General features: G+C 35.2%; 2 protein-coding genes across 4 annotated transcripts; one reads left to right on the top strand and one right to left on the bottom strand.

The window, feature by feature from the left end:
* The first annotated feature begins 4,899 nt into the window (after nucleotides 1-4,899).
* On the top strand, nucleotides 4,900-8,891 carry LOC127091973 (uncharacterized). 3 transcript variants are annotated; one of them, XM_051030729.1, is made up of 9 exons: nucleotides 4,900-5,088; nucleotides 5,531-5,666; nucleotides 5,867-6,042; nucleotides 6,277-6,344; nucleotides 6,472-6,573; nucleotides 6,711-6,866; nucleotides 7,213-7,332; nucleotides 8,187-8,316; nucleotides 8,530-8,891. In XM_051030729.1, exons 2-9 carry the CDS (start codon nucleotides 5,554-5,556, stop codon nucleotides 8,649-8,651), a joined length of 987 nt encoding a protein of 328 aa, XP_050886686.1. In that variant the 5' UTR covers nucleotides 4,900-5,088; nucleotides 5,531-5,553; the 3' UTR covers nucleotides 8,652-8,891. The 3 variants fall into 3 exon arrangements, with proteins under 3 accessions (XP_050886686.1, XP_050886687.1, XP_050886688.1); XM_051030730.1 differs by having other exon boundaries at nucleotides 4,933-5,088; nucleotides 5,499-5,666; XM_051030731.1 differs by having other exon boundaries at nucleotides 4,944-5,258.
* Nucleotides 8,892-12,090: 3,199 nt separating this feature from the next.
* On the bottom strand, nucleotides 12,091-15,657 carry LOC127091972 (putative pentatricopeptide repeat-containing protein At3g11460, mitochondrial). The gene has a single exon (XM_051030728.1). It carries the CDS (start codon nucleotides 15,441-15,443, stop codon nucleotides 13,542-13,544), a length of 1,902 nt encoding a protein of 633 aa, XP_050886685.1. The 5' UTR covers nucleotides 15,444-15,657; the 3' UTR covers nucleotides 12,091-13,541.
* Nucleotides 15,658-15,849: the final 192 nt, after the last annotated feature.

Below are 15,849 nucleotides of genomic sequence, written 5' to 3'. Positions count from 1 at the left end.
CGCACTCCATCTTTCACCTCTGGTTGCGAACATAGAAGCCAACCTATAATAGGTTGATCTTACCAAGGCGGTTATCGGCAGATTTCGAATTCCTTTGAATACCCCGTTCATGCATTCCACAATGTTTGTTGTCATGTGGCCCCATCGACAACCTCTGCCAAATGCTCGTGTCCACTACTCTACTGTATGTTATTTAGCCATCTCCCTGCGTCTTCATTAGACAGTCTAATTTCATCACGATAATATTGAAATGACGGTTGAGTTAGAGCATACCCAGCATTCACCACCTTCTTACGAAGATTCTTATCTTTTATAGCACGCATGAAGTTTTGTGCAATGTGTCTGATACAGTAGACATGGGTAGAATGAGGATCATGTCATCCATTGTCATGGTTGTTGTAGGCACTCTCAATGGCAGCATGTCTATCAGAAATCAAACAGAGATTGGCTTGTGGAGCCACATGCGTTCTGAGATGTCGAAGAAAGAAACCCCATCCACCAGCCATTTCACCTTCAACAAGAGCAAAGGCAATGGGAAAGACATTGTTGTTACCGTCTTGTGCAACCGCCATGAGCAAAGTACCCTTGTATTTTCTGTATAACCAAGTGCCATCAATTTGAATAATAGGTTTGCAGAATGCAAAACCTTTGATGCACGGGTCAAATGCCCAAAAGAGACGGTGAAAGATTCTATTACCTGTAGCACAAGTTCCATCTGGCATCATCGCTGGCAATGTCTCCATAATTGCCATAGTTCCTGGGACATATGTTTTTAGTGCCCATAAAAACCGTGGCAATTCCTTGTATGAATCCTCCTAGTTGCCGAAAACTTGTTCAACGACCTTTGTCCTCGCAATTCAGGCTTTCTTGTAAGATGGAGTATAATTATATGTTGTTCTGATATGAGATATAATTATACTCACCTTCACTGATGGGTCTTTATTAACCAACGACAGAATGTCTGACATATCAAAGTTGCGCTTAGTTTACGGTGATCTTGTTCAATGTTAGTTGCAATGCAACTGTGTGGTGGGTCTATTGAAGCGATCTCCCAAGAGTCGTTTTTCTTCTTGTAAGACACAACCAAACTAAACTTACAAAGCATGTTACGACATTCAATAACATACCTTCTAGAATCAGTGCGTTTCACTATAAAGTCAGCAGAGTTGTTCATGTGGAATTTTTTGATTGCCAGAACACATTCTTCTTTGGTACGAAACATGTCTCCCACCTTTAATTCGTCTTCTGTTCTCGGATACGGATGATAGAAAACACTGTTGGATGTTTCATCGTCGTGAAGATCCATATTTGTCATATGTTGAGGCGAATTGTAGACATGACTAGGAGATATTGGTGGTGGTTGATCATCATCTTCATCGTCGTTGTTCAACATGTGATCAACCTGTATCTCGGTATCCTCTTCTTCTTCATCAACGACGTCCACTTCTGCTTCTGCTTCTGGGTTGAGTTCATCTGACCATTGTCGATCATCTTCACCAGATTCATCCTGACCGGTTAGTTGAGACTGTTGAAATGGTATACATGGTTGAAGAGTAATGTACAACTCAATACAGTTGCAGCCTGAATGTTCATGACTAACAAACATGTATTCAACATCTTCATCGTCTCGTACCTTAAGGGGGGAATACTTGCATTGACTATTCTAAAAAAATATTGGATTTTGATATGTGATCTTTGACACAATACCTGATCCTATACATGATTGTATTCTTTTTTTACAAATGCAAGAAGGTTGCATTTCTCTTGATCGTGAGTCTAATGGTATCAGTGTTTCGAAAACAAAAACCATATAGCTCAGACTCGTATGTTTCACTATTGCAGTGAACGTTGACACTGTATAATGATGAAGATGACATTGTGCAGATGAAAACTATTTTCTTACTGCAGATGAATGTGAGTGAAGTGTCTTGGATGTTGATAGTAAGACACTTAAATAGAGGAGTGAAGTGTCTCACATTCTAGCTAGTTCGAAGTGACGTGTCACACATGCAAGCTACTTCGAAATGACGTGTCGCATGCATATCCCTATGGAGGTGCCAATTTGAATGGAGACCCCTCTTAAAGGTTGTACATGGTTGCCAATTCAAGTGGAGACACCATGCAAGCACAATTTTTCATGCTCCCATCCATTTGCCTATAAATACATCCACTCAATTAACACTTCTTCCACACCATCACTCTCACTATTTCTTCTACAATACTTCTTCTACAATTTCATCTGCAACAACTTCTTGTAGTTTCATCTACACCAACCCACCGACAAAATGTCTATCCTCACAATGGGCGAAGCACATAGAGGAACGGTTGCAAACATCGCAACATATGTAAGTTTTTTCTTTTGTTAACTTTTTATCTTTCATCTTCACCAACCCCCTTTTATTTTAACATACCAACTTAGTCAAGTTTTTTATTCTTTCTTTTATAGGATGTATCAAGGTTCCGAACTCGGGTCCACGAATATGTCCATATGGACCCGATGATTCAACCTTATGTTGAACTCGCCGGTTTTGGTCATATTAGCAAGATTTTGTCTTGGTCCATAGATAACAAATTCATTCTAGCTTTATGTGAAAGATGGAGACCAGAGACACACACATTTTGCTTCCCAACCGGTGAGTGTACCATGACGTTAGAAGACGTCTACATGCTTTTGGGACTACCCATTGAAGGTAAGGTTGTTAATGGTAAAATCAACTATGCAAATTCAATTTGCACGGAGCTCTTAGAGACTGATTTGTTAGATGATAATGCAAGAGGTTAAGGTATACTACTCTCACGCCTTAAGTCGTACTATAATAGTTTATACTTAGATGAGCATTCTACCGAAGATGCTCGAATAATAAAAACTAGGTGTTACATTATGCTGTTAATTGACTCGTTTTTATTTCCCGAAGGTAGTGGTTCTAGCATGCATATTATGTACTTACCTCTACTTAGACATGTAGATAGAATAAGAAGTTACAGTTAGGGATCTGCTTGTCTAGCCTATCTCTATAGTTCCTTGTGCAAAAACTCACACAAAGACACATCTACATTTTCTGGATGTGCTGTTTTGCTACAAGCATGGGGTTGGTCAAGACTATCGTCTCTAGCACCCGTAAATAACAACCCTTTCACATTTCCGTATGCACAAAAGTAAGTTGTTTAAATTGCTATATCTTTACTTACTTTTTTAAAAGATTATTACCTCTAACTAATATTTTTTGACTTTTTGGTGTAGATGGTCTGCACGTGGTATGAGTTACAACAGATGTCCAAGACACTGTATTACTCAGTATCGCAACCTGTTGGATCACCTTCGACCGACAGACGTAAGGAAAATAACTTAATTATTTCGTTATGTTTTGTTAACTTCTTCTACATTGACTATAATCCTATCTTCTTTCACATTTCAGTTCATTTGGCGTCCATACCTTAACTTGGATCATGACCATGAGGTCAACGCTGAAGACGCGGCCATATGGACTGCATGCACACCGATAATACGGTTCACAACTGTGGAGATGCACAACAGCGATCGTGTGAAGTTGCAGTTCGGTATGCTCCAAAGTATCCCAGATCCCCCAGCTAGTCTAGGAGAATGGCATCTGCGCAAAGTTAACGACCAATGAAACTTCAATCCATGGCAAAGCTTCGCAAGATCGGAGTGTCGCAAATGGAAGTACCGTCATGACCATGTGTTAACTGACACAGTCATGCTAACTGAAGAAAAACCAAGTCGTACTTATATTGTTTGGTACAGATCGGTTGGTTTTCAGTTCATCGTCGAGGATATGTACTTGTACGACCCACGCCAGATGACTTACACACCTGACACCTCAACATCAAACCCCCAACAACAGTGTCAGACCAGATACACACAACCCCCTGTCCGTCAAACGTTCCGTTCAACCAACACACAAACATACAACCAAAACATTCCATACACCCAACCCCAATACCAAGAGCATACCCCATACCACCAGCAACAAATTGACCATCAACCTGAGACTCAACATCGCTTCGCACCCACCCCATCACCCTACCAAAGTCGCATAAGCCAGAACACCCAACGATCATTCAACACCAACCGCCCCTCCTCCTACCGTAGCCAAGAAGCCCAAACATCACAAAACCAAAACATCCAACAACCTTATCTCTACCAAACACCCCAACAACCTTTCCAACCTTTCCTCGATGCATTGTTCACACCCATGTCTCCCTTCAACCGTCCCGGTCGCCCATCAATGAGTCAACCACATCCCAACTTCTCTGGCATGGATCATGAGCTCAGCTACGGCGGTACACCGTCGATGCATACTGAAGACTATGCCGAATTGTCTGACTACCTCAACAGATCTTCTCCTGTAGTTGGTAGTGACGCTCCTGGCCCCTCAGATGATCAAACACCGGTACCGAATCATTAACGTGGGTTAGGGTCACGGGTTAGGGTAGTTAGAGGATGTGGGACCGGAGGTCGGTTAGGTGATCCCGGTCATCACCATTATGTTTCTTTGTGTAAACGGCAAAATTTTATTAATATCAAGTGATCTTATATCAAATTTATCTATCACTTATACCATATAACACAAAAAATGCATTTTAGGAGGAGTCTCCAATTGAATTGACGACTCCTCTTAAAACCTACACATGGGCGCCAATTGGATTGGCTAGGACACCTGCCATAGCCAATCCAATTGGCGCCTCCATTTAAGTTTTAAGAGGAGTCTCAAATTCAATTGGCGACTCCTCCTAAAAATGAGATATTTTGAGATTTTTTTTGAAACCGAGGATATTTTGGAAATTTCCTTGAATAAGTGGTTATTTTTTTAAAAAAACTTTTTTTTAACTGCAAACAATCCTTTAAATTTTTTAAAAGAAAATCTCAAAAATCAATGTAATTTTACAAAAGGGTTTAATGTTAAAGTCTTTAAAAACTTTATTTATTAAAATAATCTTGTTTTGTGTTACCTCTATCATTCTCCGCCAGACGTGAATCCTCGCCGAGCCTCCGTCCGTTGACGCCACTTTTGTAACGTTTGACATAGCAAAATAAGCAGCCGCCACTGTAATTCAAGCACGCCATTGGTTTGTATTGTGATTTTTCATTTCTTCTTCACCTTTCCTCCTATTTCTACTGTAAAAAAAGTTCATTGTAGCGAAATGCATCCGAGGCAGTCGTGACAAAGATGCGGGCCGTGATCTGCCGCTTTTTCTGCGATTAACTATCTAGTCTAGTGATACGATCGAGACATCAGGTTTAATCCGATTCAATTAAGCAGTTCGACTAATGACCTAATTTGACACGTGTCGATACCTGCGATGACTGAATTTGTTTACAAAAGAATGATTTTAACAATTAATTTCTCTAGAAACCTAAAAATGATGCATATTGAGAAAATCATTTATCTATTCTGGTTCAATTGAAAATTGTTTTTGAATTAATCACTAGTTTTTTTTTCCTGTGAAATCACTGTGCCATTATTGAAAATTGTTAGGTTGAACTGATTTTGAAGACAAAATATGCTAGGTATTGTTTGGTCCTGAGTATGCATGAGTTCAATGCTTTGTAGCAAACGACCGTTAATGATGAACATATATTGCTTTGGAAGGAATCTTACCACTGCATCATGCTCTTTGTCTCCAGTGCAACTTCCAGCACAAAAGTATGTGTTCGGGTTTTTAATATTTTACACTTTGTCATAACAATATTGCGTTCATATTCATATGTACGATTCAGTTTTTGATTAAAATAAAGATACTATTAGCCTTGTTGGTGCCATTTCTGTTTTCGTTTTAAATCTTATGTCAGGTTGTCACTTGATATATTGTTCCCTGACTGACTATCTTGTATGTTGCAATGTAGAGAAGCACATCTTTGGTATGTTTTACCTGATGAGGTAAAGTGCCCAAACCTATTGAACAGATGTTTTGAAATATTATCACCTTGTGAGAAAGAAAATGTACTCCGTATGCGCGGGGAAGAGCTGAAGAAAAGTGCACTCCTAGCTCGTGCATTGGTTCGCACTACATTAGCAAGATGTAAGTTTTGAAGGTCTGCTACTCAGTTTCTCAATTAAGTTTTTATGTAACTTTTTAACATTTACAACTGTTGACATAATTTAATCAAGTTTCATCTGAAGAGATCTATATATCCTACTTGTTTGGTGGAGAATCTGCTATCTGTATATTGTTCATATTCCTGTATCGTTTGGTTTTGGTTTTTCTTATATCACGACATAGGTCATGTATCTAAACAATTTATTTTACTGCTAGACCAGACAAATTGTCAGATTGATCCAAAATCCTTGAAGTTTAGGAAGAACAATTATGGCAAGCCTGAGGTGTGTGTTTTTATTGTTAATTTATTATCTGTAACTTTTGTATGGTTGCACTTTCTCTGTGCTGGCATATATTTTTCATTGAGTTTTCTTGCAAACACTGAAAGTCTTAAGTAGCATATTTGATCAGGTAGACTGGCAATATGCTGATGATTGGAACCTACCACCACTACATTTTAATATCTCGCACACTTCTTCTTTGATAGCATGTGGAGTAACTGTGGGCTCACCGGTATGTATCTAATATGGTTATACAAATGTTATTTTTATTTATTATTGTCATTATATTCTGTTCTAGTTTTAAGACTGACATTTTTCCTGCTCTTTACTGTTAGCTTTGAACATATTGAATTTGTGTGCTCGTTGTAGATTGGTATTGATGTGGAAGAGAAGCAAAGGAGGTTAAAGAATGACATTTTAGCCTTTGCACGTCGATACTATTCTCCCCATGAAGTAGAAATGCTGGCTCACATTGAGGATCCCGAGCTACGACGTCATGAGTTTATAAAATTATGGACTCTGAAGGTTAGTCACATTATTGAATTTCATTACTCAGTTAGAAGTCGGTTGAGAAACAAATGTGACTCTTCGAACTATTATCTGGAGAATATTTGAGGATTTCTTTTGTTTAGCTTCATATCAATACTTTTTCTTGTGAGCTCTAGTCTTAGTAGTTCTTTGTTTGTGTTTGAGTTCTTTATTTTGTGCAACCAATCAAACGAAGAGTACTAAGAATACCTTTCCTTTGACACATGATAGTAACTTAATAAGTGTGATATAATGAGGGAGCACAAGTAGGTTGAGAATTCAACCAATTTTTTTTTCATTGCTATTATGCAGCTTCACTTACAGAGACATGTTCCAATTACAGGAGGCATATGTTAAAGCACTCGGAAGGGGCTTCTCAGCTTCACCTTTTAATACTTTCACTATTCGATTAAGAGACCATATGAAAGAAGGCATCCACGTTCTTCCTCATGTAATTTCTAAGGTATGTTTTTTAAGAAGCTATGATATTAATCTCGGATAGCGTTGCGTAGCACAAACCCCCCTAAAATGCAATGGCGGATAGCAGGATACTGCTATTGCATAGACTAAAAACTAGTGTACAAAGTAAATTCCTGCTATTGCATAGACTAAAAACTAGTGTACAAAGTAAACTTAAATTCTCAAAATTAAAGAAATCATCATACTTAATAATTAAAGAACCTAAAGTATAGGGTAATAAAACTGAAGAAGAGAAGAAGAATAAAACGGAAATGAACTAAAAGTAGTAGAGCAAGAATATACATTACTCTTCAAAGGGTTCATATTGAAATTTTTACCCTTAAGAAAAAGGACAACAGTTTTTCTTTGAGGAATTTATCTCCAAAATTCTAGTTGCAGACACAATAGCGATAGCGGTTTGCAGAGGCTTCAACCGCTATTGTTGACTATGACTTGCGAACCAATAGCGTCGCGTCGAACCCTATCACCACTATGCTATTCCACTATAGTGGTGAGACGTTTATTAGATATTATCTATGCTATAAAAACTGAACTGGGAATTGACCGGCGAGACCTCTACTTCAACCTTCTAAAACCGCTTGAACTGGGAAAAGCCGTAGTAAAGGCCGGCTTAAGGTTCTACTCGTTGAAAACTGTCCGGTTCGGATTTTAAAGCACTGGATATTATATGTTGGTTAACTACTGGAGTCGACTACTAGAGTCAACTACTGTCATACTGGCATATGCCCTGCTGTTATTCGGCCAGAAATTACATTAGTATTTTTGTACTGACATCGCATGTGAATTAGTAATTATTTCTGCTTCAACAATTTATGAAACAATTTATTTTGCTGACAGGAAAATGAAATTTCTGCTGAGCCTTCTGGTGACCTTGAGAATCTCTCAAGCAATTGGCATTTTGTGCTTTTAGAGTTACTTGGTTCTCATTATGCTGCTGTTTGCATAGAAAAGGACAGCACAAATGAAGGTAGCTAGTAAATCTTTTGTTATGATGAGCATATTGCAGTAATTGCACCCGATACCACATATTTAACTATTTTCCGCTGTACGTAAATGCAGCAACCGTTGTTGTGTTGTGGTCATTTGTAGATCCAAGAATTGTATGAGTAGCATTATTGTAACTAGTATTTTGAGCTGTTTTGAGTTGCTGGTAGTAATTGCTAATGTTTGTGGTTTGCAGACAAAGGTAGCATTCCAGTAAATATGACGATACGGAAAACAATTCCATTTGTTGAAGACGAATGTATTTCTGGAACCGATACTGTGGCAGTGATTGGGGGCTTGAGTAAACTGCTAGTTTAGTAGTGAGATTCTATAATAAAATGGAAGTTTGCCAATTACCTTTTAGAATCAGTGTTCTAGTTTATTTTAGAGCTAAATTTTTCTTGACTGGGAAGGCTCTGAGATGCTATCTACTGAAGTTTTAGAGTATGATGTTTTTCCCCGTTTGTCTCGCTGAACATGTTGCACTTGCAGAAAATAACAAATTTTTAAACAAATTTTTATTGCAATAATTTATGTAAAAATTTATACTTTGAATAATTTAGGCATCTTGCATAGGATAAGATTAAGTATGTTGTTTATTAACAAGTTGAAAAAATTAAGAGACGGTTTGCAAAACTATTTTTAAATTTTTAAAATAATAAAATTTTATAAAACTATTTTTAAAAATTATTTTTTACTTCAATTTTAAAAACTAAAACGCTAAATAGTTTTTAAAAATTTTAGTTTTTAATTTTAGAAATTGGGAAGAAGAGAGAAAGAAAAGTTGTACACTTTTTGTTAATAACAAAATTGTACTATTTTAAATCAATTTTTAAAAATAAGATTATTAAGGTTTTATTTGATAAAAATAGCAGTTGATTAATAAGAGAGTTTATTGCCGATGATTGATATCTTATAATTCATTGATAGCCGATAGTTGATAAGTTAAATTAATTAAATTAAATTAATTGAAATGCTTAATAAAATTAATTGTTCAATTATAAAAAATATTTAATATATATTTATTTTATTTTAAGTTAAAATAAATTATAAAAAATAATTTATTTTTGTTAAAATAACAAGGATAAAAATGGAAGAATAAAATGATAAGTTATAAACTAAAATATTATTTATTTTTGTTAAAATAACAAGGATAAAAATGGAAGAATAAAATGGTAAACTATAAACTAAAATACTATTTAAAATAGCGTATGAAAAATAAATTATAAACTAAAATAAGCTATAAGTTTGTGATAAAAAGATGGTTACTAGACATGATTAAATTATCATAGCCATAAATTCAAAAACGTCTAAATATATATTTTTAATCTTTTTTCAAAATTATTTTAAAAATTGACTTTCAACATAGTATTTAAAAATTAAAAATTCTCTAAACCCTGCAATTTTTTTGGAATTCATGTCTCTTATATTATATGAAAGAATTTATAAACATCCACGATCCTTGTATTTAACCTTTTCTGCAACTTTAAAATGTTGTAAAACAAACTGTGGTTTTTTTTAAAAATAACCTACTTTTTCAAAAAAAAATACGAAAATAACCGTATTTTAAAAAAAATTACCAAAATAACCAATTTTAAAGAGGAGGCGCATCTGGCGCCTGAGTGTGTTGCTTGTGAAAAGAAAATTTAATTTTGTAGTCAACAAGAATCAAACACACAACCTTTTAACAAGGAGTCAAACATGTTACCATTGTACCACAAACCATTCATGTTAATTTGTTTAATCATATATTTAATATATCGTGTATAATTACAGTAGATTAATAAATTACTAAAACTTAGTTGAAATTTTTTTCACTTAGTTTTAAAATAATGTATAATTACATTAGATTAATTTGTTTCATCTCTATATATTTGTCTTAATTATTTTCACTTAGAATTTTTATATCTATTTTAAAATTTTAAATTAACTAAATATATATTTAATTTAATTTTATCATTGTTTTAAAATATATAAGTTAAGAATATTATTTAATATTTGCATTTTAAAACTAAGTGGAAAATATTTTACTTAATGTTTATATTTCATCCATTATTTTATTTAAGTTAAGAATATATAAAATTAATGTATATTTTATTTAATGTTTATATTTCATCCATTATTTTATTTAATGTTTATTTTTATAAAATTAAAATATTCTTTTATATAATACTCTTTTTTATTAAACAATTCTTTTTATAAAATAAAAAATATATATTTTATTTAGTTTTATTATAATGAATTTTAAATAAACATAAATATTTTAACTATCTACGTTAATATTTGATATGTCGAATCATATTATCTATATTTTATATTTAATGTTATAATATAAAATTGCGATTGTACTCTTAAGAAATTAAAATATTATATATTTAATTTTATTTTATCATTGTTTTAAAATATATAAGTTAAGAATATTATTTAATATTTGCATTTTAATTTCTTAAGAGTACAATCGCAATTTCATATTATAATATTAAATATAAAATATAGATAATATCCATTCGAAATATTAAATATGAACGTAGATAGTTAAAATATTTATGTTTATTTAAAATTCATTATAATAAAATTAAATAAAATATATATTTTTTATTTTATAAAATGAACTGTTTAATAAAAAAGAATATTATATAAAAGAATATTTTAATTTTATAAAAATAAACATTAAATAAAATAATGGATGAAATATAAACATTAAATAAAATATACATTAATTTTATATATTCTTAACTTATATAAAATAATGGATGAAATATAAACATTAACTAAAATATTTTTCACTTAGTTTTAAAATGCAAATATTAAATAATATTCTTAACTTATATATTTTAAAACAATGATAAAATAAAATTAAATATATATTTAGTTAATTTAAAATTTTAAAATAGGTATAAAAGTTTAAGTGAAAATAATTAAGAAAAATATATAGAGATGAAACAAATTAATCTAATGTAATTATACATTATTTTAAAACTAAGTGAAAAAAATTTCAACTAAGATTTAGCAATTTATTAATCTACTGTAATTATACACGATATATTAAATATATGATGAAACAAATTAATATGAATTGGCTGTGGTGCAATGGTAACATGTTTGACTTCTGATCAGAAGGTTGTGTCTTTGATAGAAGGTTGTGTTTTCGATTCTTGTTGGCTATAAAATTAAATTTTCTTTACACATGCAACACACTCACTCAGGCGCCAGATGCATTGACGCCTCCTCTTGGAGGGCCATGCAGGGGAGGCGTCAATGGCGCCAGAGGCAATTGCGCCTCCTCTTGGAGGGCCATGCAGGCGCCACACACATTGGCGCCTCTTCATGAGGCCCAATGCATCTGACGTCTCCTCTCCAAAATTGATTATTTTGATTTTTTTTTTGAAAATATGGTTATTTTGGTTTTTTTTTTTAAAATAAGATTATTTTCGTATTTTTTTGAAAAAGTTAGTTATTTTAAAAAAAAAATCACAAACTGTTTTTCTAAAGCTGATTTATCTTAACTTTGATCAATACCATTCCCTATTGACGTGAGAGAGAATATAAAAAATGGACATGGTGGAGTGCACAAAGGGACAAACTAGTTCACCTATTATCCAAGAGATGCAATCGCATCCATTCACTTCAATATGATTCCTAATTTCATTTTTGTTCTTCATTATTGGTCGATGTGTTCTTCCAATCCGTATGTGCGTTCATTCCTTGTCAAAATACGCTAGAAAAGTTATTAGAACAAGTTTAGTCCTTGACAAACTAAAAAAAAAGACCTAAAATCTTTGTTTAGAGCTTAATTCAAATACAAGGATTAAAACCTTGAAATGGAGGTACATGAATCTTAAAACCTGTTTCATAAAATGAAGGTATTTTTTTTTTCTCTAAATAAAAGTTCAACTAGAGTAGAAATGGCATTTAACACAACACAACATCCGATCATGGTCTCAATGGATTAACAAATACTGTTAGGAACTTAGGATGTACTACAAGAGAAATTAGAACGAGATACCCTAGTTAACTTCAAACATGTAACTTCACAACCAGTAGTAAAAACATTTTTATATTAGTGGCTAAAAAGTCTATAGACATCAACTCTCAAGGCCTATAAGAATCCGTGCAATAAATTAGTATGCTTTACTGCAAAATTTTGGCCTGCATTGAAAAATTGTCCCTTCTCATTTCTCAACCCGCCCAACCATAAGAAATGGGTAATACTTTTGGTTCCTAACTACCTATATCTATCACTTGGATTAAATATGTGTAAGAATGTCATAAAATGGCTAAACAAAAAATAGTCACTGCTGACTGAAAAAATAGTATGCAGACAACTATTTCTTGCAAGCTTACCAAAGCCAATTACTTCCTTTGCTGTGCCATGATATACTTGGTAGTAGTAGTACTACTAAGCAGTCTTAAGTCTCATCTATAAGCTACAGCCAGTTATTTCTTTTCAAAATCAATTGGTTTGGTTAAATTATTTGTGGGGTGAAGAAAATCAGAAGAAATACTGCAGGTACCAGCACAATTAAGGAGGTTGGGGAAGGGACTGGGGAAACTTGTGGAGTGTAAAGGAAGAAAGGTTCCTCACCCTCTCCTTTGGAAGATACTTACAAAGGAATGATTTGGATGGGAATGAACACTAATGAGAATGAATTTTCTCCCTCAAGAATTTCCACAAACTGAATCCTGTTTTTCGAGAGTATCATAACCAACTTCTACAGACACAAGCATTGTTGCACTATATTCTATGTCAGCAAATGATGAATGGGATCCATGCACCTTTCAGCAAAAATTGCAAATCCTGTGTTATAAATTATAATTGCACTTTTCCTTTCCCATTTTGAGAGTATTCAAACATTTGTCTCAAAAGGGCTGAGTTACTTATATTCTCGAGACTTTCTCAACATTTTTGGATCAAGCGTCTACCACTACGCTAAAAACAATTGCTTTTAGTGAGGGCACAAACGCAACTATATTTCCTTATAGCAAAGAGCGCTCAATGGGCTGCGCCTAACACATCATAGGCGCCATGGGTTGGGATTTCAAGCCCATCGAATCGCATGGGTGACGTTGGATAAATAAATCCAACAAACACAACCCCTTTCTCTTATCAACAGCTACAATCAACTATGTGGGTGGGGTGGCACATCATTGTTGTCCATCAAAATATAAATCAGAGTTTCATAAGTAGTGTGTCCCGCCGCAATGATATTACCAGTAGTCCTTGCAAGAACAGACCCCATTCTTGAAACGGTGAAAGCGAGTGGCATCTCTAACAATAAATTGGCGATTGACAATCTTACTGACCAACTTAAAAAACACATGACAATCCACACACACTCTCAGGTTCTTCATGACAGTAATATCTGTTCCAGGCTTAGTGTTCAAGAGACCAAAAGCAAGTGCTAATTTTTCACTGTGCACCCCAGCACCAATTAACGGTTCTTCAGTCTTTCCCTGACACTTGTGATCCGGTTGATGAATCTCCTTCACAAGACTTTCCAATTCATCCAGCATTCTATATATTTCCTTAATCCGGGGATGACTCTTATCTCCAGAGTAAAAAAGATGCATTTTTCCTTTATATTCCACATAGCTACACCCAGGATCCTTTCTAAGCTTTCGATCCCTCATCATGATTCTAACTTTCAAAACCCCATCTAAGTTCTTAGCATCAGAGTACACATTTGACAGCAAAACATAGTAACCTATATTTGTAGGTTCAAGCTCAATGACATGTTGAAAAGCCACTTCTGCTAGTTCTACATTTCTATGAATCTTGCAAGCACCAAGAAGTGCTCCCCAAACAGCACCATCCGGTTTCACCTTCATCGAATCTATGAGATCCATCGCTTCCTTCAATCTACCAGCCCTACCCAAAAGATCAACCAAGCAAGAATAATGCTCAGGACCAGGCTGCAAACCATGCTTCCTCACCATCTCATCAAAATACTTCAATCCTTTCTCAGTCAATCCAGCATGACTACAAGCCGAAAGAACGCTCACGAAAACCGTTCTATCAGGCCTCACACCTGACCTAACCATTGCATCGAAAAGCTCCACTGCAATCTCACCTTCTCCATGAATCCCATACCCGCCAATAATTGCAGTCCAAGACACAACACTCTTGTTCCTATCATCCATACAATCAAAAACCTCCCGAGCACGAACCAAATTCCCACACCGAGCATACATGTTAATCAACGCATTCGTTAAAAAAGAATTCGACCGAAATCCAAGTTGCTCAATCTTCTTTTCCACCTCACGACCAATTCCTTGTGCACCAAGGTTCGCACAAGAACACAAAACACCAAGAAGCGTAACAGGATCAGGATTCACCCCACCCATCTTCTTCATCTCAAAATAAAGCTCCAAAACACGTCGAGCATGACCGTTTTGCGCATAACCAGAAATCATAGCGTTCCACGTTATCAAATCCTTCACAGGAATTTCATCAAACAGTTGGCGCGCTTGTTCCACTTCGCCACACTTAACATACATTGTCAAAAAACTATTAGCAACTGATAAATCAGACTCAAAACCGAACTTAAATCCACAAGCGTGTAAGCACGCACCAAGTTTTAAGTGACTAGGGAGCGTGAAACCCGAAACTAAACCGAGCATTGTAACTGAATTAACCGAAAAGCTAACTTCTCGCCGCATTTTGCGGAAGAGGTTAACGGCTTCTAAGATCATGGAGTTAGAAGAATATCCGGAAACCATGGCGTTGTAAGAGATGGTGAGGTTTATGGATTCTTCGTCGAAGACTTTACGAGCGAGGTGAGGGAGAGATGATTTGGAGTACATGTTGATGAGAGAAGAGCGGGTGTACGGGTCGGGCTGTGACCCGGTTTTGATGATGTGGGAGTGGAGCTGGGATCCGGTGAGGGGGAGAGAGAGGAGTGCGCATGATTTGAGGAGGACTGGGAAGGTGAATGTGTTGGGGAAGAATGATGAACGGAGCATGTGACGGTATACGGTTAGTGCTTCTTGGTATTTTTTTTGCTTTGATAACTCTCTTAGGTAACAGTTCCATGTCGTCGTTGGGTTGTGTTTTGACTCGCCGGTGTCAGGTGGCGGCACTGTGAAGTGACGGCGGTGCTCAATGCTCATCTGTTCAGGTTAACTGTTAGACAACCCATTCAGTTCATGTTCATCTGCAGTCTTCCTGACCTCTGTTGTAACATCTTAGTTGGATATTTAATAGTTACACCCCCACGTTAGTTTTTATGACAGACCCTTTGTCTGTTTTTTAAATTATCAAAATGACTAAAATAACCCTGAACTTGTCAAGTTAGCCATAGAAGAGTTCTTCGTGACAGATGTAAGCTAAAAGTTTCAAAGGTGTATTCTTCGCCTTTTTTCAACATCGTTTTTCTTCCTCTTTATGTAATATTTTGCACGTGTCACTACTTCATCCAAGGACGTCTTGGCCTATGAGTGAAGGATTCTTTGAAGTATCCTCCTCTGAGCCTATTCTAAAATACTCCTACTAGTATTTTTTGGTTGAGATGGATTA

This window comes from Lathyrus oleraceus, chromosome 6 (assembly GCF_024323335.1).
Source record: "Lathyrus oleraceus cultivar Zhongwan6 chromosome 6, CAAS_Psat_ZW6_1.0, whole genome shotgun sequence".
In the NCBI taxonomy this organism is placed as follows: Eukaryota; Viridiplantae; Streptophyta; class Magnoliopsida; order Fabales; family Fabaceae; genus Lathyrus; species Lathyrus oleraceus.
This window is presented reverse-complemented; position numbering and strand designations above follow the sequence as displayed.